Source organism: Chrysemys picta, chromosome 9, assembly GCF_011386835.1.
Source record: "Chrysemys picta bellii isolate R12L10 chromosome 9, ASM1138683v2, whole genome shotgun sequence".
Classification (NCBI taxonomy): domain Eukaryota; kingdom Metazoa; phylum Chordata; order Testudines; family Emydidae; genus Chrysemys; species Chrysemys picta.
This window is the reverse complement of record NC_088799.1, coordinates 27,154,624-27,177,725: the sequence shown is the minus strand read 5'-3', so window position 1 is coordinate 27,177,725 and position 23,102 is coordinate 27,154,624. Positions and strand designations below refer to the sequence as shown.

Here is a 23,102-nt window from a genome sequence, read left to right as displayed (position 1 = left end):
AGGAGGATCCCCATCCTGGGAGCAGCTGCAGGAGCAATGTGGCTGCAAAGCAGTGTGGGGGAGGGGCACGTGAACACACACTGCCAGATGTGTGCGGCTCTGCTAATCAAGTGTGCGGTCCTGGGCAGCCGTGCGACCACGCAGCTTCGAGGGAACACAGGTGTGCATGCAAAAGTGGAAATAAATGTTGTTTAACAGATCATTGAGAAATCTGGAGTTTCAGAAAGTAACTTGAACTACCAGATCCATCTAAGAATAGTAAACTAAAGTAAATGATACATCCCCCTCTCCAAAGAGCTACCCATATTTTCTTCTGAATTTCATTGTACAACTAGAGGGAGGGGAAATTAAGACATCACTTAAAATATTAGTAACTACACTTTATAATTAGGCTTGGCAGAATTCAGTTTTTATTACAATTTCAGCAGATAATGATGAATATTTTTAAGTATCTTTTCTGATATTTATCTATTTAAATTTTCACAGTTACAGGGAATTGGGGGGCATCAGACAATGTAATGACAGTAGACATTGAGATTCAACAAGTTAGCTTTATATCTATTAAAACAAAAATTGTCAACAGCACATGTCAAATTATAAAATGCAAATATCTTTAAATCAACAAATTATACCAGTTTTTACTATTCATTTGCTAGTCCATTTGTAACATGCCTAATTCAAAAACCTAAATCACTGGATTTTGCCCATAAAATCTTACTTTGCCTGTATGCACATTTTGATTATCAATGAAAATATTTGCTCATCATTTTGTATGTTTATGGTGAAATTGATGCTGAATGATAAAAATCTAATCCTTCTAGGTGTATTTATAATTACGGTTGGTATGATTTAGTGGATCAACAGAATAAACCATAAAACATGTATTACAAGTTCAGTACTATATTTATATACAAGTGAAGAATATTTTAACAAGTTATATAGTGTTTGGCCTCCATCCTACGAACAGTTACTCCTGTGTGTGCTTCCAGTGGTGATAGAAAGTATACAGAAGGTAATATCTGTTCATAGGATCAGAGCCTTACATGTCAGTGAAAGATTTTTCAGACTTAGAGTCTGGTTAGTAGTTATAATAGCAATAAGTCTGCCAGTGGTTGTTTATGGCAGCCTAGGGCTATCTGCAGTCAGAATTATGTACACAATTGTTATTGAAAATTGCATTCCTGATTTCCCCATTTTCCAAACTAAAAATGCGTAATAGCTGTAACTAAAAAGCATAGCTAGAAATTTAGTATAATGAAAACAAAAGCTGACGTTAACTCTTATAATTGATTTAACTCTTTCAGTGCTTCTATCCCATGAAATCCAGGGACTATTGTATAAAATTAGTTTTATTGAAAATGGTCAAATTCCATTTATATATTGGTCACCCTAAAACCATGGTTCTTTGGTTGGTCTTTCAGAATGTATTCTGGGGTACTCAAAGGTTTAACTTCAGTCTAATTAGATTTGCTTAAAATACGTTATTTCTTACTGTATACAGTTAATAAAATGGTCAGCAACTTAAAAAATGCAAATGTATGATGCCAGAAGTGAAATGTTCATTCTGCTAATTCAGCACACGTAAATAGCCTCCCCCCCTCCCCCATACTTAGTAGTTTGGCATTTGGATGCAAGGTAATAGCTTTCTTTTTTAAAAAAATTACTGGCTTATTGGTATTTTCTTTAGTTGCATTTTTCAGATTTTAATTGGTTTGGGTGAAATCCTGGCTCCCACTTGAAGTCCGTGTGCTTTGTCATCAACTTCAAGGGAGCCAGGATTTCACCATTTCTCTGCTGAGCCCTCACAGTTCATAAATTCATCTATAGTATTCTATGACTAAAAAGCTTTTTTTATTTCTTTATAATTGTTTTGATAAGCATATAGGCCTGGATCCAACATGTGCTTAAAACTCAAGCACATGAGTATTCCCACTGACTTTCATGAGACTACTAGTGTGTAACTAAGCATACATTTAACCACTTTGCTGCATTGGGTCAATAACCAGTAGTTCCTCTGTTCCAGTATGTGAGTGCTTCTGTCATAGAACTTAGATTCAAATAACACAGATTCAGTTCCCAGAGAAGTAAGTGGGAGTTAACCATTGATTTTATTGGGAGTAAGACCTGGGTATTTATTATTATTAAGCATGTAAATACCTATATTATTTGCTATTGACCCAATTTTGTAGCCTTACATTGGTGTCTCATCATTATCATCTCCATTGTTCTGCTCCTTAATGCGTTTGTGCAACATGTTTATCAAGGATTTTCTAAAGGACTTACAAAGGAAAAAATATATGAATGGATCTAGGCATGCATTTAAAGATGTCAACCAGAGGGTGCTCTCTTTTATATAGAACAATATGTTCTGAGCAGAGCATTGAAAAACATCTCTTGTTTGGCTCAAGGTGTAGGGAATTCTAGTAAAATGGAATGGCACAAAACAAACAAAGAACACTGCAATAATGATAAATACCTTAATATTTACAGGTTTTCTGGACACCTTCCCCGTGCATCTTGTTCTTTTATATGATTTGTACAGTTCTTTAGTTATGAGTATGTAACACACAACAATGATGACCAAATTAACCCAGAAGATAAACTGGCAAATGTAGTTCACAATTTCATGCCATACTAATCCAAACTCTGATTTCAAGTGAGCACATTTCTTCACCGTTTTACGCGTGGGTTTTTTGTTTGTCAGAATCATGTTAGGTAGTGACAGAATAAACATTAATATCCATATTACCGTGGACAGAATCTTAGCGCCTAACAGGCTGCTAGTGCTTGATGTTTTAAATGGTCTGGCAGTTTTCTGATAGCGATCAATAGTTATTAGACCCAGAAACAAAATACTAATGTACATGGTGAAGTAAAATATGACCTGTGAGACCTGGCATACAAATCCCCTCAGTGCCCAAGGCACCATTTTTGCATCACTGAGAATTTTGAATGGAAAGGTCAGGATCATGAGGATGTCAGAAATGACGGTGTTCTTAAGGAAGATGATGAAATTAGATTTACTGGAGATTTGAAAAAACACCCGCATCGCCAGGCCATTCATGACAATGCCTACGAAAAAGAGAACAGTGTAGAGCAAGGGAAAGAGAACTTGACTGATTTTGTTATCACTGTTGCAGTTGCTTTCATTTCCAGGATAGCTGAAGTTGTATTTGGCATTCATTTGTACTTCAATATCTTTTCCCCCTATTAAAACAAAAGATGCAGGGTTATCATTTATCAGGCAGAGAACTGCAGCATTCATTTTATTCAGGGTACATAAACAGCACTGATATAATTTTTTAATTGGATTTTTAAATTAAAATACAGTGTTTTTTTTAATGTAACCTATTTACATTAATTTTGAAATTGACAACTTATGTTAAGGCATAAACCTATTATAATTAAACTCATTTAAATTAAATTAAAAAAATTATATTAAGCAGAACATATTTGCTGCCACATTTGATAACAAGTCAAATCACTGAACTAGTGGAAGTCGCTGGCTAAGCACCTGTACCCCGAGTTTGTTGAAGTGCTAACCTAGCATTTTACAGCAGTAGCATCTTCTGCAGGTACAGAAAGGATATCTTTTTCATTTCAGTTTATTCAGCTAGTTCATTTCAAGGACTAATTCATTCAAAGTTAAGAAGCCTATTCGGAGTTGAAAAAGTAGGATAGCTTGTTTTCTTATTCCAATCTATTAATAAAAGCTAAGTGTAAAAGGATGAAATCTATTAGCTCTAAAATCTTGAAAGAAACAATCAGTCCAATTCAGTAACTATAGATAATACTTCCTTTGTTTAATAAAGCAGTTAGTTCTAAATGCAGAACATGTTTTGATAAAGAAAAAAGTTATGTATCCAGTATGTTTACGGTAGTTTAATTTAATTCAAAAAATGCTGCATTTAAATTTCCATCCAAATAGAGACTGACACAAATCACAAAAAATAAATCTAGTAAATAAGAAATGAATCATCCACCATTTTCTAACATAAAAATGTAAAAAATTAATCTGAATAATGTAAGTTCACTGTATAATTGTTTAAATAAACGTGTAAAGATATACAGACCCTCTTGATTAGCAAAAAGAAGCACCAAATTTAGTATAAAGGTTATATTTAGTTGAAAATCAACATATTTTAATGGTTACCAACTAATGAGAATCATCCTTTCTTTAGGAAAATAACTAAAAAGTACAAATGCAAAATATGATTAAAATCAATTATTTAAATCAAGGTTTTCTGCTTGCTGATTTAAATCATAGCTAAAACTAGTGATTTAAATCAATCTACCCGCATTGTATTCTGTTTTTTCTATGTATATGAATGTTGTTGGGTTTTATGCTAGCATAATGTCTTGTGTATTTATCACCACTCCATGGATGACAGATCTGCAGATACAGGGTTAAATTCAGAGACTGTTTTTCTTAAAATAATGTAGAGTAATTTCAGCCATGATCAGTTCAGACAGAGATAGGCACTGTTAGACTCAGTTAGACTCTTAGACATTGGTAAGTTGGAGAAGCTTGAATTTCAAGAAGCAAGGCAAAAGTAAAAGAAAGTTTAAATTTAGATAGGGTGAAGGGTAAGGAATTTAAGCCCTCTTACAACCTTGTTTTCCTCTCCTCTAAATGGATGTTGAGTCTAAACTGGTCTGGCACTCAGAGGGTTGGGGGCCAGAAGAAGGCGTACGATGCACCAAGAGTCTCCTCTCTGAATATGCCCCACGGATTATTCCTTTTGGAAATGCATGATCTTTCCAAGTGGTTTCCTAGTACTTATGTTCTGTGGGGAATTGCTAAGCAAACTCTAACCAACTACTGTATCTGTGCATTGCAAATACCACCTTGTGGATGACAGCAATAATGCACTCCACATTGTGTGGATTATAGGCCTTTGGCCACAACTGCTAACTCACATCGGGTTACCATACGTCCGGTTTTTCCTGGACATGTCCGGCTTTTTGGTAATCAAACCCCCCTCTGGGGGGAATTGCCAAAAAGCTGAACATGTCCGGGAAAATACTGGCCGGGCACTTCCCCTCCTGCGGCTGCTCTGCTCCTCCCCTGACTCTTCGGCTCTGTTTAAGAGCCGAGCTGCCCGAGTGCTACCGGCTTCGGGCAGCCCCCTTGCCTCCGGACCCTGCGCCGCCGGAGCAGAGCAGCTGGAGCGCGGGAGGGGAAGTGCCCGGCCAGCAGCTCGGGGTCCGGAGGCACGGGGGCTCCCCGAAGCCGGAGCGCTCGGGCAGCTCGGCTCTTAAACAGAGCCGAAGAGTCAGGGGAGGAGCACAGCAGCCGGAGCCCGGGAGGGGAAGTGCCTGGCCGGGGGCGCAGGGTCTGGAGGCATGGGGGCTGCCCGAAGCCCGAGCACTCCAGCTTCGGGCAGCCCCCATGCCTCCGGACCCCAGCTGCTGGCCAGGCACTTCCCCTCCCGGGCTCCAGCTGCTCTGCTCTGGCGGCGCAGGGTCCGGAGGCATGGGGGCTGTCCGAAGCCCAAGCGCTACCGGCTTCACGGTTTGCCAGGCAGCCTCCAGACCCTGCGCCCCTGGCTGGGCACTTCCCCTCCCAGGCTCCAGCTGCGCTGGGAAAGTGCCGGCCAGGGGCACAGGGTCTGGGGGCTGCCCGGCAAACCGTGAAGCCGGTAGTGCTCGGGCAGCCCTTTTTGTGTGGCTGGGAAGGAGGAGGGGGAGTTAGGGCAGGGACTTTGGGGAAGGGGTGGAGTTGGGGCAGGGCCGGGTGGGGAAGGGGGGTGGCCAGGGCCCCGTGGAGTGTCCTCTTTTTTCTTTTTTTAAATATGGTAACCCTAAACTCACAGCAGCACTAACGATGAATGCAGGGGAAATACAGGGCTATGATTTCATTTTTTGACTGTATAGTGATCTTTTCAAATGGGGGAAGGAAAATGTTCTTCCCATTTTTTTAAATACAGGAATGGGATTGCTTATATTAGTTGCTTTTGGCTACAAATAGTAGTGGTGATAATTAGATTAGCTGCTAAAAGGAAACCATATACAGTGCTCACTAAATTATCTACTAATTTTTTTTTCTCTCCTACCTGAGTCCTCCATCCTAGGACTTTTAGGCAGCTATGGACCTATCCCCTGGCCTGATTATTTTTATTTCCCTTCCCTGTTGCCCCTAACCCTTGCATATTGTTGCCCCTAACCCTTGCATATTGTTGCCCCAGTCTCCCTCTGTTGTTCTTTTCCCTCCCCCCACTCCTCCTGTGATGTCTCTCTTGCTGCTGCCCCTTCTTGCTGATCACCTCTCTGTGCTGTCTCTTGATCTCACTTTGTGCCTCTTCTAAAGGTCCCCTGTCTTCCTATGCTTTGACTTGTCTCTCTCTTTAGTCATGCTACAGCCACTAGAGGCTTTCCCTTCCGAGGGCAGACGGAGGGAGGGAGGGAGGGAAGGAGAAACTTTTGGATCATCTCTCCTGCTGGTTGCTGCCGCCCATGGACAGGAGTGGGTGGGCGAGGATCAGCTCTGCCCCAGCTTTGTCACTGTAGACTGGCTTCAGATTCTACCTTTCCCCATCAGCTTCGGCAAGAAGGTAGGAGGGGACTCCAGCTGTGATTTGGGGCAGGAGGCATCTCTAGAGCTGCTTCCTGTCCTCAGTACTCTATCCAGCCAACTAACTGGCTAACACACTGAGGCACCTTCCAACTCTCACACCAACTGCTGAGCTGCAGTGCTTGGGGGGAGGAAAAATTGCAGGAAAAATGTTTTGCTGCTGCATGGGCCCCACAGTCAGGCAATCTGTTAAAAACCCCTCATAAGTCCCTGCAGTCACCTATTATTGCTGTGGGCCTTAAACCTTTAGGTACCAGGAGGTGTAGTACCCCAACTGCAAGTCCCCTAACAGTCCATTTTCTGAGGGAGACTTGAGCACTCGCATGGGGGCAGGGATATACTTTGAACCTGTGTCCTATAAGGTTTGCCTTCCCACATACTGTCGCTGTCCCACCTCAAGTACCAAACTCTACCCCAGCTTTTGGGACAAAGCATGAAGACACCACGCTGCCAGGGACTCCTGTCCTGCCTTTTGGTTGTCACAATAACATGAAATGAAAATCTCGAGGCATTGCTCAGCAGCCTTTTGCGTACTCCATTGTCGGTGATCCCCAGCCAGCTGTCAGACCAAAAGCTTCTTAAAGTAAACCGGTCCGACTCCTCAAACGGTGATCCCACAGGAAAGCACAAACCGCATAAAGCATGGCAGATCCACCATTAGGGAAAATCCCTTCCTTAGCCCCAAACAGGAACTGGTGTCATACTTTGCATGTGACCAAGGACCAACTATCTCAGACCTTAAATGTGAAAGCCATGCTGATTGCACAACCAGTTCATTAGTCTCTGGACTTGACACCCAGCTGTTGATATTTAAGACCAAAAAGCCAAGCATGTTAAAGTGCTTTGAGATCCTGAAATGCAAAGTGCTACAAAAGTGTAAAGTAGTATTACTATTATTTACTACTTATTAATTGTACATTGCTTTCCTTAGTCTTTGTAAGGAGGCCCAAATAGTTTTGCTGTGCCAAAAGGGAAGAATGGTAAGATGGGACATAGGATGGGAAATGCTGCTATGAATCATTTGCTTTAATTACAGCTAACAGCGTGTTATAAACAAAACAAAAAAAATGTAAACAAAATTTAGTTTGAGATGTCAAAATATTTACAACAGATCCTTTCATGTATGTATTACATCAATATGATGTAACTTTATTTTTAAAATTGCATATTATCTTATTGTCACAAACAAAACCATCTGTGATCTGTGTCCATCAGAAAAAATTAGAACCTCACTAATTTGCTCGTTGATAAAGTGTGTACTTCATAATATGTGTACAAATGGCTGTCTCTCCCCACTTTTCTGCAAAGATTAAGCTGTGTTGGCAGTGTCCTGTAGCTTGGACTCTTGTTTGTTCAAACTTCACAATATTTAGTAATGTACTATGAACTGTTATCACTAAGAATTAAAGTGCACTTGTCAAATTAATGAAGTACTGCTTTGTTTTGGTAGTTGGTTTATCTGTTTACAAAATTAAGAACATTGGATTTCCTAGCAATTAGTACAAAGGTATGATCCAAATGGTCTACTATGTAATCCAAAGACGTTTGGAAAGAAGGGTGAAAAACCATATAAGGAAGGTTGCAAGAGCAAAGTTTTAACTGAGCAGTACACTTCAAGCCCTTCAGTGATACAATTATAAAAATTACTATACTTCAATATTATCCCAGTAGGAGTGTGTGTGTGGGGGGGTTATAAATAACATTAGATGCTCTGAGTTATCAAATGATATGTACATCTCTCTGATACCTTCATTATTAAAAGGTGCTCACTTGTATTTCCATCTAAATGATTGTATGACAGGAATTTATGAAACCCCATGTATTTTAAAATGTAAATATATTTTTAGCTGCACATATCAATTGTAATTAAATGGCTATTACATAAGCTTGAGGAGCGGAAAAGAATATGTTGAGAGAGAAGATTACCTTACAACCGTAGAAAAATGCTGAAATATTAGGTCTTTCCTGTGATGGGAAGTTAATATTGCTGGCAGATCATCATTTGCTGTTCCTTTTCCCTTCCGATTTTCTTTCCTTTTTCCAAGCTTGAGACTCAAAAGTTTAGTAGCTTACTTCAGTAAAAATCCTTCAGATCAACAGAGAGAGAGAGAGAGAGAGAGAGAGAGAGAGAAGGAAGCTGTACAGCCCAGCTTTAGTACTTGGAAAGACACTGCTCTCCAGTTTGAAACTTGTGTGTCTTAGGCTGTGCAGACAGTTTCAAATTCCAGGTGACAGCCTCGATGCGTCTGCTTTTATTTCCTGTAAAAGGGGGAAAAGAGACTTGTTTAAAAAAAAAAAAAAGAGACATTAGCCTTCTGCTTACAATCTGTTGAAATACTTTGTGAAAACTACAGAAAATGTTTGTTAAAAACTTTTATATAGTTGTTACTTTGTGCAACTCCTGAAAAGTCCAGAATAATATGATCAGTATCTTTCTACCTTGTGGTAATATATCTATTATTATGGAAGATGTTCCAGTTTGTATTTTTTTGCTTAGAAAACATTTAAACAGAAGGTCAAGTGGTGATTTATTACTTTTGAGCAGAAAATTATATTACTGTACAATTTATTGGTCCTTTATGTAGATTTCAAAATATTTCATATCGTTTTCCCAGTTCCGTTTCTGCTTATTTAATAATTTACATTTTGAAACTTTAAGAATGAGCCTCAGTTGAAAATTGATTTGTACAGTAGTAACATAAATTACACTATGGTTATATTGCCACTGAGGATTAGGATTAATAAATACAGATTTTGAAAAACAATAAAAATACAAGTTTGTGAAAAACAAGCTAAACTCGTCTTTGTAACAGTTTGGGGGAACCTGTCTACTTACAAGCTGTGAATTCTGTTTGATATTATGAACTCTCTCTAGATCTATAGCAAACTACAAACTCCAGTTTGTTTTCTGAGCACCGTTTTGATTACAAATCTGTTCTGTGACTTCAGCATGGCTCTGTAGCCTAGTTGTTGAGCTGGAACACAGAAGAGGTGTCAAGAAATTTTTGCACCTAGCAGAGCGTTAACAATGAAAGTTCTTTAAGTCTTGATTGTCGTCCATTGAAATGGAAGCATCCTTGGACAAAGAGAGAGCTACTGCCCAGGGCAAAGCAGTTTTTCAAACCTTCACTCCAGGTGTTTGGTGATCAAACACCAAGGTGCCTGACAGGGAACTTTGATTACCTGTCAGAGTTTTGCCCGGGTGACTTGAAGTCAATAAAAAGAAGTCTCTGGCCTTGGCTACACTGGCAATTCACAGCGCTGCACTTGCTGCGCTCAGGGGTGTGAAAAAACACCCCCCTGAGCGCAGCGAGTGCAGCGCTGTAAAGCGCCAGTGTAATCAGCGCCTGCAGTGCTGCATGCTCGCTCGCAGCGCTGCAAGCTATTCCCCTCGGAGAGGTGGAGTACTTGCAGTGCTGCACCAGAGCTCTCGCAGCGCTGGCGGCGCGACTACACTTGCGCTTCACAGCGCTGCCGCGGCTGTAGCCAAAGCCTCTCTCTCTAGGTATTTGAGAGAAGAGACCAGAACCAGAAGGCAAAGCTGTTCAGGGGGAGAGGAAGGATCTTGGATTTCCTAGAGGGCGCTGACCAAATCCCCCCAAATGCTCAAGAGTGATAAGGAAATTGAGCTGGGGAATTGTGTATAGCAGTTCCTTTTTTTGCCACAGATCTGTATCTCTCTTGTGCTGTATAAAGTAAAGAATGATTGTTTTAGAAATCTTTTTGCAAGGTCCGTTAATTTACTTTGATTATCACTTGATCCTGAAGCGGTAAACTATAAATCAGAGTGCCCACAAGGCTGGAGCTCTGGGAAGGTTTGCTACTGGGGAGCCTTTCGGGGGACGGATTCAGCATTGGGCTTGGCGTTTAGGGCAGTTGGACCATGTGGCCTGACTCCCAAGCGGGGTGCCAGAGTGCCTATGCCTAGGGAGTGGGCCTAGAGGCTATTGGGAATTGACATGAGTCATTTCTAAATGAATAGGTTTGGATAATTGTACTGATTGGCTGGCTTTGGTTTAGTTTTGACATGATTGTTGCCTTAGGCTAGGTCTACATTACGGGGGGGGTGGGGGTGGGGGGTTGTGGACCTAAGATACGCAACTTCAGCTATGTGAATAGCTGAATTTACTATACGTGAATTTTAGGTCGACTTACCTGGCTGTGAGGACGGCGGCGAGTCGACCGCTGCCGCGCCGCCGTCGACTCTGCTTCCGCCTCTTGCCGCGGTGGATTTCCGGAGTCGACAGCAGAGCCATCGGGGATCAATTTTATCACGTCTTCACTAGACGCGATAAGTCGATCCCCAATAGATCGATTGCTACCCGCCGATCCGGCGGGTAGTGAAGACGTGCCCCGAGTGACCTTATTATTAAGTAAACTTGCTTACAGCTGCTGCTGTATGGGACAAAGATGATATTTTGACCATGTGCTTTAACTGGAGAACAATGGCTACACAAAATGTGCTGCCAAAAGCCAATTAGAGAAAAACACATAAATCTGTAAATCACGTAAAGGGTAAAAGTGGTCTGATCAAGCATGTATCATCAGTGCATAGTCAGTAATAAATCAATTAGGAAAGAGAAATAACATGAAAATAGCAAGGACAACAAAATCAAGGCAATTGAAGTTTACACATATATATATTGTAATGAGTGGCATAAGACGCACAATATACATAATTCTTAATGGTGATTTAAAGAGTATTCATGAATATGTAATTTACATGTGTATAAAATGTGGTAAATTATGAGGGACAGTTGGCACTCCATAGGAGAAATCCAACATGATCTTTCTATGTCCCAGGAGAAGATAACTGGCCATTGTCTTTTTCTGCATGTCTGCCGTTTCCTACTTTAATAGTGATTGTAATTGCAAGACATGTGTGGTTCAAATACAGATTGGAATTAATAAACTGAGTGTCTTGGACGTGAGTGTGTGGCATTCTTACCCAGGAAGGATGAAGGAGACAGTGCTCTGAGCCTACCGAGACCAAAGGAGAGCATAAAAGCATACAGTCCCCAGCCTGTCTGTCCAAATCCAACGGCCCAGCTGGGGGCAGTTGACCCAGGCTATGACAGTCTTACAAAACCCTACATGATTTAGATTTTCTTTAATTTTTGTAACGGAGTCTGATTTGATTCTCCAAAATTCTGGAGTGGTCAATGATTACAGTGAAATGTCATGGGGGCTTATGGGCTGCGTTTAGACTTATTTTCTTTCTCTGACATGCAGAATGTGGATTCACTGAGTAAATATCTGCAGAATACAGTAAACAGTAAATTCACCAATGACTTCCTTCACATAAGCTTTGTTTCAGTGCTCAGATGTGTGGAGAAGAAACTGAGATGTTTCATCTTTCTCTCAACTTTTCTCTACCATGTACATTTTTCACTGATCGCAAAAAGAAGTTGATACTGGTTTGTCTAGGAAACACATGCCAAGATATGTTTGTAGCTAATGTAGCTCCTGTGGGTACATTGCAGACAGGGTGTGAATGGCAGCTTGTGTAGACATATTCTATATAGATTGGTCCCAGAATCCTGTGGATCTCTTACCCACTTGTGTTGGGCTTTAGATAAATCTTTTTTGTTTTGAAAAACTGTTATTTCACCTTATCTTAGATAAGATCACTACGGTAAGAATTGTTCGACAGATCTGTGTATTTAACAAAAGGATTCTATGAAAGCATATTAAATCATTATAATAGAAGCAAATGACAGTCCAAGTAAAGTATGTATTATTTGAACTTTCTGCAGTTCTGAATAATGAGGGAAAAGTTATTCCAGCACAGCACTGTTCTGGAGGAATCTGCTCTTCTAGGCAATTATTAAAATGTGATGGGTGGTGATATTGAACCAGTCTGCTAAACAGCTGTTGAAATGCTGCTTTTAAGACATTTTGTTGCAGTATGCATTTGAAACAGACCAGGTCAACAGGGTTATAAATGAAGGATGTCTGCATAGAATGAACAGGTCTGCTTTGTGTGTGTTTCAATGATCATTCATATAATTTTCTCTGAGCACTTCACTTCAGCACACTGTACAAATGATAATACGCACAACACCCTATGTGGTAGGAAAGTCACTGTATCCCCTTTTTATGGATGGGAGAATTGAGGCTAAAAGAGGTGAAGTGACTTGCCTGCAACCATGAAGCAAGTAAGTGGGAATGCTAGGGTTCGTTTCCAGGCCCATGTGCTTTCCTTTCGCTCATGCTGCTTCTTTAATCTGATTAATTTCTTTGGAACGTTGCCCATCAAGGTCTTTTCCTGTTTCAAATGGCATTTCCTCTAAAATGCACTAATAGACCATTCCTGTAAACTCATGTTAGATTGTTTGGAGAGGATCCTAAAGCACATGTACTTTCTATGGAATGTGTTGTAGCTTAAAGGATGAAGTCTTATTGCACTGATTTATCACTGGATTTATGTGGTTTTTCAGTTGTATCAATGGCTATTAGAACCATATTTGTGCTGGTTTCTGGACAGGAAGCTTAAATCTTTTATCTTTGTTGTATCGATACAGAAGGAAATGTCTGTATTAGCACTGCTCACTGCAGTCCAAACTGATATAAAACAGTTTGGTGTGGTGGAGAATCTGAGTCACATCTTCTTACAGGGTGATTGTAAGAGTCTGTGGCACAGAAACCAGTGCAAAGTTTGTCCAGATGCTGACCAACTGTTATTGAGAAGGCACAAATGCTCTGATGCTTCCCTATGGTACCCAGGGTCGTGAGGCACTTCACTACCACCTGCACTTAGCATGAAGAAGTCTTGTCTGTGCTTACTGTGGACCATCTCCCTGATGCATAGTGTCACATAATGACAGATATGGAAAAAGCTGAAGTACTCAATGCTTTTTTTGCCTCAATCTTCACAGACAAGGTCTGCTCCCAGACTGCTGCACTGGGCAACACAGTACGGGGAGGAGGTGAGCAGCCCTCAGTGGTGAAAGAACAGGTTAAGGACTATTTAGAAAAGCTGGACATGCACAAGTCCATGGGTCCAGATCTAATGCATCCAAGGATGCTGAGGGAGTTGGCTGATGTGATTGCAGAGCCATTGGCCATTATCTTTGAAAATTCTTGGCAATCAGGGGAGGTCCCGGACGATTGGAAAAAGGCAAATATAGTGCCTAAATTTAAAAAAGGGAAGAAAGAGAACTACAGACTGGTCAGCCTCACTTCAGTCCCCGGCAAAATCATGGAGCAGGTCCTCAAGGAATCAATTTTGAAGCACTTGGAGGAGAGGAAGGTGGTCAGTAACAGTCAACATGGATTCACCAAGGGCAAGTAATGCCTGACCAACCTGATTGCCTTCTATGAGGAGATAACTGGCTCTGTGGACATGGGGAAAGTGGTGGATGTGATATATCTTGACTTTAGCAAAGCTTTTGATACAGTCTCCCACAGTATGCTTGCCAGCAAGTTAAAGAAGTATGGATTGGATGAATGGACTATAAGGTGGATAAAAAGCTGGCTAGATTGTCAGGCTCTATGGGTAGTGATCAATGGCTCGATGTCTAGTTGGCAGCCGGTATCAAGCGGAGTGCCCCAGGGGTTGGTCATGGGACCGGTTTTGTTCAACATCTTTATTAATGATCTGGATGATGGGATGAATTGCACCCTCAGCAAGTTCGCAGATGACACGAAACTGGGGGGAGAGGTAGATAGGCTGGAGGATAGGGATAGGGTCCAGAGTGACCTAGACAAATTGGAAAATTGGGCCAAAAGAAATCTGATGAGGTTCTACAAGGACAAGTGCAGAGTCCTGCACTTAGGAAGGAAGAATCCCATGCACTGCTACAGGCTGGGGACCGACTGGCTAAGCAGCAGTTCTGCAGAAAAGGATGGGGATTACAGTGGACGAGAAGCTGGATATGAGTCTGCAGTGTGCCTTGTTGCCAAGAAGGCCAATGGCATAGTGAGCAGTATTAGTAGGAGCATTGCCAGCAGATCAAGGGAAGTGATTATTCCCCTTTATTCGGCACTGCTGAGGCCACACCTGGAGTATTGTGTACAGTTTTGGTCCCCCCACTACAGAAGGGATGTGGACAAATTGGAGAGAGTCCAGCAGAGGGCAATGAAAATTATTAGGGGGCTGGGGCACATGACTTACGAGGAGAGGCTGGGAGAACTGGGGTTACTTAGTCTGCAGAAAAGACGAATGAGGGGGGATTTGATAGCCTTCAACTACCTGAAGGGGATGGAGCTAGGCTGTTATCGGTGGTGACAGATGACAGAATAAGGAGCAGTGGTCTCAAGTTGCAGTGGGGGAGGTCTAGGTTGGATATTAGGAAACACTATTTCAATAGGAGGGTGGTGAAGCACTGGCATGGGTTACCTAGGGAGGTGGTGGAATCTCCATCCTTAGAGGTTTTTAAGGCCCAGCTTTACAAAGCCCTGGCTGGGATGGTTTAGTTGGTGTTGGTCCTGCTTTGAGCAGGGGGTTGGACTAGATGGCCTCCTGAGGTCTCTTCCAACCCTAATATTCTATGATTCTATGATGCCACCAGCCTGTGGCAACACAAACACTCCCTTCCAGGCCTCCACAGGACTTGCTCTCTCTCCACAGGTTAGCGATAGGCACACATCAACCCCCGAGTCTTCTGAGGATCCCTCTGGAGTGCCCAGCCTCTAATCCACTGAACACTAACAGAAATCTCAAATTTGCTGCTCCCAAATTAATAGTACACATCACGTTACAAGATTCAATCGGGATCACTACTCAACTTCACATATAGTGTGTGTGTGTGTGTGTGTGTGTGTGTACATACATGGAAAGTATGGAAAGTAAAAATATTGGAAGCAAATGGTTACAAATAAAATAAAATCATAATAAGAATCTGTTTCTAGAGCCTAAACTTAACTCACAAGGCATTCCTCTATCTCCTACAAGTTAGCTTGTCCGAAATACTTTTCACAGCATTTTCAACTAGGCTGGCTGATATCCTCCTTACATAATAGCAAGCCTGTTAGCAGCTTGTCATCACAGATTGAAGGATGCCAGGGCGTCTCTCTGCATCTCAAGGTATGCCAGACCAGACTTTTGATCTTCACCTGAAACCAGGATGCCCCCCAATCTCCTGTTGTTTACCTCTTCCTGTTAATTTCCTTCTGAAGTTGTTCATTAACATTTGACTCAGTATGCTAATCATAGGCGCTGACTTTCCCTCCGCATGGTGGATGCTCAATCCCCCCCCCGCCCCTGGCCCCACCTCTTCTCGCCCCTTAACTGCTCCCTTCCCCCAAGTTCCCGCCCCTGCCCTGTCTCTTTTCCATCTCCTACCCTGAGCATGCCACGTCCCCGCTTCTCCCCCTCCCTCCCGGAAAGTCCTAAGCACCTCCAAAGAGCTGTTAGGCGGTGGGGGTGCGGGAAGCACTGGGAAAGAGGGGTAGGGGAAGGAGCAGGGACACGGCGTGCTGGGGGCTGGGAGAAGGAAGCGAGGAGGGGGGCACTTGGCTGCGAGTGGGTGTGGAGCACCCGCTAATTTTTCCCTGTGGGTGCTCCAGCCCTGGAGCACCCGCGTAGTCAGCACCTCTGATGCTAATAGACTTCCATTGTAAGACACACAATACATAATGGTCCACCAGGGAGATAAATGTCTCCCACCTTCTGTCTGGAGAAGTTTATCTCAAAGCATGCTACTTTTGAGTGACCTGCCTTTAACTATCAGGCCTATACAATGTAATTTTCACCATATATACATAACTACTCACGTATTTTCTGTACATACATCTCACGATGATTATGATGACCCACATGACACATATTTCTGTAGAGATCTTACATGATCCCTTTGGTGAATCCAGGGGATCCCTGTGCCATTTGCCAGTTGGCATCAATAGGTTCTTGGGTCACAGGTTCATTAGGGCTTGTTTTTGCTTTTGAGATCTTGCTGCTCAGTATGGGAGAGGGTGAATAGGGAGAGTTGGCAAGGGCTAAAGTGAATACTGAAAAGTTCATATTTATGCATCTGTGTTTAAGTGATTTGAGTTTCAAAAATGCTATGCACCTGGCATCTCCAACCTTGGCAAAATTAATCTGTACTATGTAAGTAAATCCAGGTTGTACTTAGTGTTGGAAAGAGAATTAATTGTCTCTTCTTACTCCTTAATAGCAATCAACAAGAGAAAATGAAAGTTGTTTTATTTGCTTGCTTTGCTTGTTTCTCAGGATGAATCTTCTAGTCATGAATGTAACCAGCGCATGATTCTTCTTTATGGTGTTGGCAAAGAGCGTGATGAGGCAAGGCATCAACTGAAGAAGATTACCAAAGATATCCTGAAAATCCTGAATAAGAAAAGTACTACTGAAACGGGGGGTAAATACTGAGCTTTCCAGAGTCTGTAATACATAATGTAGGGACTGTGTAGAGAGAGTTCTGGTTAGAGCCATGCAAATGTATCATATAATTTGACTTTCTTTCCTTCATAATCAATCAACCAAATACTGGTACTACACCTACAGCATGAAATACCTAGACTAGATCTGCCTTATAACTGCACCAGTACAGTTAAAGTCATTTCAACTATATGTCTCTCTATCCATATTAATAATTTGGCTGTCAAAATTATGTTCAGGATAAAATCTGGAATACAATATGTCAGCCTGGAAAGATTTATGTTTACTACCATTTTAGGAAAATTGTTTAAATATTTTCGGTCCTTGCTACACTTGAATGACTTTAAAATGTTTCCCCCTGAAGTTGTATCATGTTATATGCTGTGAAATGTTTTTTTTCTAAGAGCAGTGGAAAACTGGTGTGAATGGTGTTTTATGTGGTCCTATAGAACCAAGCATTTACATTTTTTTTAAATTTTGTCTTTGAAGCAGTAAAAATGCAAAATTACATGGGCTCTGTTAAATATAAAATGACCAAAATAATGTTTTATCTATTAAGTTGGGGATGAAGGGCAAAAAGCCAGGAAGAACAAACAAGAAGCATTTCCAACTCTGGAGACTGTGTTCACAAAACTGCAGCAACTGTCCTATTTTGATCAACATCAGGTGACATCTCAGGTACTACCTTTGCATAACATTGTAGCCATTTAAGTTGCGCTGTTTACATATCAAGTAGGAAGAAAATGATATAATAAAAAAATCTGATCCATACATAGTATTAATTTTTAATGCACTAGTACTTTAAAAGCAAGTGGAATGCTGCCTCAGTATTTTTAAATACCTTCTCCAAATTGTTTATTTTGTATTGGCAAGATGTTAGCAAAGCTATTACTAATGTCATGAATATTATACAGTACGTATGAAATATTTGGAACTATTGCTATAATATTCAGCTATCTCTATGCATAGATTATTAATTGTGCTGTATTTATTGCTCATTACTAAATTAAATGCTTCTTTTCAGTTCATCAGTTTTGTGCAATATGCCACTCATTGGTCTAGGGTGCAAATTATCATTAACTTTTTTTTTCATGAAAGATGCTGAAATCTTTTCCATGTTTCTGTTTAACATGCGTGTGTGAGAGAGAGAGCTAGAGAAAGAGAGATTAAATCTTCACTTGATTTAAGTTTTTTGTAGAATTTAAACATTTTTAGCTTATTTTTGCTTCTGCTATCAAAGCTACTTTAGTAAATAACTACAAAACACAAATAATGTGTGAATTGTTTTAAATTACACGTGGGCTTTCCACAAAGAGACTTTTATCAAGAGCTGCAAATTTGTTTCCATTCAAAACATTCCAGTTTGTCAACATAGACTTTCAACATTTAGTGATAAAATGATTAGTGCTGATTATCACTATAAAAATGCCATTAATGCCAGTAACGTTTCCTTTAAATATATTTTTGAGATCGGCACCGAAAACAAATCATAAAAGAAAAGTGGGCATAAATTCAATAGATTTAAAAATCTTGTAATTGCAAAAATTAAGAATAAGTTGATCCATTTAGGCCACAAAGCAAATTAACACATTTTTTGTCTTGTTTTTGCTGGCATAGAACACAAAACTGGGTCAGAATTGAATATATATTGTAGTAAACCAGTAAATAAAAAACCTCTGCTCAGTTATCAGTTACTAGAGCATTGACATGTCGTAAGGTGCTTTTGTTATCGGATGCTTTAGTAAACAGTTATCGAAAATCATTTCCCTAAATTGATGTTAGAAGTGTTAATATTTAGGAAGAGAAATACTCAGTTGTTATAATGTTTTAATACACAGATGGTTTTTATTTTCACAGATCTCCAGTAATGTTCTAGAACAAATAACTAGCTTTGCTTCAGGTACATCATACCATCTTCCTTTGGCTCACCACATACAGCTTATCTTTGATCTTATGGAGCCAGCACTCAATATCAATGGGCTTATTGACTTTGCTATACAGGTAACAAAGCGATTACTTTGTTCTTATGTATGTCAGGACAAAGCTATAATGTGATGTTTCCATAAATGGTAGGTGTCTAACAAGTAGGCTTGTAGTTTGTGTAACAAAGAACAGTGACATGCTGCACAAATAAACATTGTGGTGTTAGAGTAGATTTTCCCCCTCACATTATAAATATGAAATTATTACCTTGATATTAAACATTTATCTGACTGGCATGTGTCCGATGGGTAAGACGCTGTCCTGGGAGTTAAGAGATCTGGATTCTTCTAGGTTTGGTGCTGTGTGACTTTGTGTAAATCACGTAACTACCCAGGCTTCAATTTCCCTACCTGTAAAATGGGGCTGCCAATACTTAACTTCCCTTTTGCAGTCCTTGGAGATCTGTGGATCAAACACACTATATAAGAGCCTGTTGTTTGCAACCGTACGTTTATTTTTTTCTTAATAATTGGAGAATGTATTCCAATTGTCTTTAAAATGTGCTGTAGTTTTTGAAAAATAGCAATTCCAGAACATCTTAATCCAGAATGTCTTATTTAATATGGTTTCAATGTCTATTTTAATCTAAAGCACTTCTGTCTTATGCAACAGTTGTCTAGACACAAGAAACTTTCTACAGCTGTGAAGAAAAATTCTTTGTGTGTGTGTTTTTTGTATTGTTTCAATACTTTCCTCTTGACTTCTAACTTATTAAATAACAATTAATTTTAGCATATTATTGTGTGATGTTTCAGTATCTTTTCTTATTTATGATTCTTGGAAATGTTTTGTATAGCTTAATTTGGACAAGGATATTCAGTTCAGTATTTATCTTATACTTTAGCTATTAAATGAACTGAGTGTTGTGGAAGCAGAACTACTGCTGAAGTCATCCAGCCTGGCAGGAAGTTACACAACAGGATTATGTGTGTGCATTGTTGCTGTTTTACGGCGTTACCATGCCTGCCTAATTTTAAATCCAGAGCAGACTGCACAAGTTTTTGAAGGGTTTGTAGCTGCTGTATTTTTTTCTATGTTTGTTTATGATGTGCATAATTAAACTAAGAATATATTCAAATATATGTCAGCTGTATACATTGCATTGCATATAAATCATTTAAAAACCATTTAAACTAGTGCAAAAATTCAGTTTGAGTGGTTTATTTTGGTTAAGCTTAAATCATTGAGGAATTGACTTAAGCTAACTTGATGACCTGCTTTTACACTGAAATAAGGATTTTACATCAGTGTAACTACATTTATTTTAAATGAGTTATACACAATGCAATCATTTCTCTGCAGATTTTTGCAGTGATTTAACTAAACTGGTTTTAAATATTCTTTAAGATCTGAAGTGGTTATCTGTCCTGTTAGCTATGGGTAGTTACAGAATGGTTCACTCAAAGGTAGCATACTGTTGTGTTTTTTTTGCTTTGTGTTACAGTAAGTTTCCAAGTGCTCCACTGTGTTGGGCACTATACAAACATCATATAGGACAGTCCTTGCCCCCAGAAGCTTACACCATAAATAATGACAGGTAGGCGTAGAACACACTGGCCTCTCAAGTGCAACAAAAAAGGGCGTAAAGTAGGTAACCATCCCGGTATAAAATCATTGATGCAGAGGATACTGTGGTCTTCCTCAGCAGTGCCTTATTGACAATCACTGTAGACACAGGGAGAGCCAAATAACCTAGGAAATGTACGCTTCCATGTACTGTTACAGTGATATTAGCTGAAAACTGAATTCCATTGGTGCAAAGCCCAATTAAAATGTGAAATGTTTAGTCCTTCTTTGTGCACATTAAGATTATGCTGTGCTAGGTTAGTAATTGTTGCACACTTTTGCATCATTATTATTAGGGAACAGGGCTGTAAATCTTTGATCTGTTTTCCGTGGCCTTGATTGTGCAATGAGCTCTGTTTGGGCAGACCCCTGTGGCCTGTGTGGAGCCCTCTTGATGTCAGTAGGAATTCCCTTGTATGTAATTCGCTGCAGGATTGTGGCCCATATGTGTAAAATTCTATGAACACTTAACTATTTTCATTTTAAAATTGTGACAATAGGCTTCACATGAAACCCTTTATACCTATTGAGAATGCATTCACTTTGACTTTTCTATGGACATAGACCATTGTCTAGTTATTGGCATGGGTATGTTAATTTTATAATATTAAAATGTATAATTAGGTTTTAGAGAGACAAGGTGGACGAGGTAATATCTTTTCTTGGACCAAATTTGTTTGGTGAGAGAGGGCAAGCTTTCAAGCTTATGCAGAGCTCTTCTTCAGGTCTGGGAAAGGTACTCAGAGAGTCACAGCTAAGTGCAAGGTGGAACAGGTTGTTAAGACAAGAAGTTAACATGGGCAGTTAATAAGTTTTCAAAAGTCTGAGTTGGAATTAATCTCTGATTTTTTTTTCCAGATTATGTGGTGTTGTCAAGCATGTTGTTAATCCATCAGAATGTTCTTCCCCAGAAAGATGTATTTTAGCTTACCTCTATGATCTCTATGTGTCATGTAGTCACCTGAGAAGCAAATTTGGGGACCTTTTCAGGTTAGTTGCACAAAGATGTTACAAACTTAAAATTAACTCTAGAAACTACTAACAAGCAGATTTCTGCCTTTCTATATTGTATTAAATTAATTCAGTTTATCTGCTCTTTAAAATGCACCTTTTCTACTTGCTGGTTTTCCTTTGCCCTACTTGTGAACCATTTTGCCTACACAGACTGTTTCAGGTTTGAAACAGGTCCTGATACTGCTTGAGTGCTCAGCAGGCATACCTCTGTGCCCACTGACACCCCATTGAAGTCAGTGGAGCTCCATGTGGTACACAGATCCATCTGCATGGAGCTCAGGGCAGGAGGGACCTATGTGGGTAGAAGTACACATATACAGAATAGAGATAATGCTAGCAAAGTAGTTTAATTCTGTTAATTGTGGTTTAGTTTTCATTAATTTAAGATCCTCCATAATGTACTAGTACTGTAAATCTACTGTAATAACTACACCATCATTGAAAATAATGAAGGCTTAGCTGACACCACTACAGTACTCCGCTTACTAAATCTTTCATTAGAAATAGGTAGAGACACATCAAAATGTGTGTGTGGTTTGCAAGGTGCTACATTGCAAACTTTCAGTTTCTTGTTCTAAACTGGAATCTTACTTTAGAAACCCCAAAGTCAGTATTTTTGGCTATTTTGAAAAAGACCTTTTATCTGTGCACTTGCTTATTATGAAAGTTACAAGCCAGCTTACTCACAATGTTTTCCCCATTTATCCTTGTGGTTTTGATCTGCATGTTTGAGGTTTGTATTGCATAGTTATCTGAGAGACTTCTTAGTAAGAGAACCTGTAGATGTTGTAAATGGATTTATAAATGCACGTGACCAGGATTTCTACAATGTTGCTTATTAAAAAATTATGAAATATAGGGTAACTTCTTTACTACAGATATGTCTAAATAAAATAGCTATACATTTATTCTACTGCTAACCCCATCTCCATATTTTTCAACTCCAAAAGCTGCACCTTAATAGAGCATATAAAATGGCAACAGAAAAAACAAAACCCCCCTCCCAAAAAAATCCCACAAACAAAAAAAATCTATTTTATTGATGTCCTATAATAATATTTTTAAATGGCATGTTAATAACATGGGAGTTCTAACTGCATCTGCACCCAGCACTTGTGTGACAGATTTTCCTGTCCAGCGTAATTAAAAATGACTGATTTAATATACAAACCCTCTGAAGACTGGTAATTTATACAGGCGGTTCCTTAACTATAGCAGTGCACACAAGGCACTAGCATTCTAGTAGTATAATCTTTGAAGGTGCCTTATTGTGTGTGACACACAATAGTTAACTACTTCCAATCACTCTTTCAGCTGCTTTCTACCACACTGCAAGTACCATTGGTTCCTCTTTTAATAAATTTCAAAATATATTAAAATGCTGCATTTAAGAAAACATTCACTTTATATTTTGCTCTTACCTTCTCTCGACTTCAGGTTTTAAAGGTGGTTTCTCTGGTATCATCCTAAACAGCTGACATAAGGAAGCCTACTGGGGCTTCAAGACGTTTTTCTTTACTAATGTTTACTACACTTCCTTTTTTTAAATTCTCTCTTCACATTCTGATCTTCTGACCACTCCCTCAGCATAACATGTTGTCAGAAATTCAGTTTACAAATCCA

The 23,102-nt window shown here is 39.9% G+C and overlaps 2 protein-coding genes across 13 annotated transcripts in view; one reads left to right on the top strand and one right to left on the bottom strand.

Moving 5' to 3' along the window:
- The window catches only part of MED12L (mediator complex subunit 12L), a 326,631-nt gene that overhangs the window by 217,719 nt on the left and 85,810 nt on the right, over nucleotides 1–23,102 (top strand). For all 9 annotated transcript variants that reach the window (XM_005286934.5, XM_005286931.4, XM_042853666.2 and 6 more), the window contains 5 exons: nucleotides 16,749–16,896; nucleotides 17,476–17,594; nucleotides 18,774–18,917; nucleotides 19,744–19,907; nucleotides 21,324–21,455. In XM_005286934.5, the coding sequence (XP_005286991.1) occupies nucleotides 16,749–16,896; nucleotides 17,476–17,594; nucleotides 18,774–18,917; nucleotides 19,744–19,907; nucleotides 21,324–21,455 (707 nt within the window). The remainder of the gene's footprint in view (nucleotides 1–16,748; nucleotides 16,897–17,475; nucleotides 17,595–18,773; nucleotides 18,918–19,743; nucleotides 19,908–21,323; nucleotides 21,456–23,102) is intronic.
- P2RY12 (purinergic receptor P2Y12) lies at nucleotides 394–23,044 on the bottom strand. 4 transcript variants are annotated; one of them, XM_005286924.4, is made up of 6 exons: nucleotides 22,901–23,030; nucleotides 22,167–22,256; nucleotides 21,397–21,426; nucleotides 19,107–19,301; nucleotides 8,501–8,833; nucleotides 394–3,207 (listed from the first exon to the last, which is right to left on the bottom strand). In XM_005286924.4, exon 6 carries the CDS (start codon nucleotides 3,182–3,184, stop codon nucleotides 2,192–2,194), a length of 993 nt encoding a protein of 330 aa, XP_005286981.1. In that variant the 5' UTR covers nucleotides 3,185–3,207; nucleotides 8,501–8,833; nucleotides 19,107–19,301; nucleotides 21,397–21,426; nucleotides 22,167–22,256; nucleotides 22,901–23,030; the 3' UTR covers nucleotides 394–2,191. The 4 variants fall into 4 exon arrangements, 2 of the variants coding, with proteins under 2 accessions (XP_005286981.1, XP_005286982.1); XR_010590347.1 differs by lacking the exons at nucleotides 21,397–21,426; nucleotides 22,167–22,256 and having other exon boundaries at nucleotides 394–1,724; nucleotides 1,785–3,207; nucleotides 22,901–23,044; XR_010590348.1 differs by lacking the exons at nucleotides 21,397–21,426; nucleotides 22,167–22,256 and having other exon boundaries at nucleotides 394–1,724; nucleotides 1,785–3,207; nucleotides 8,501–8,660; nucleotides 22,901–23,002.

Coding starts and splice junctions, on each gene's coding strand:
- P2RY12 (XM_005286925.4), bottom strand. CDS start 3,184: ATGAATGCCAAATACAACTTCAGCTATCCTGGAAATGAAAGCAACTGC.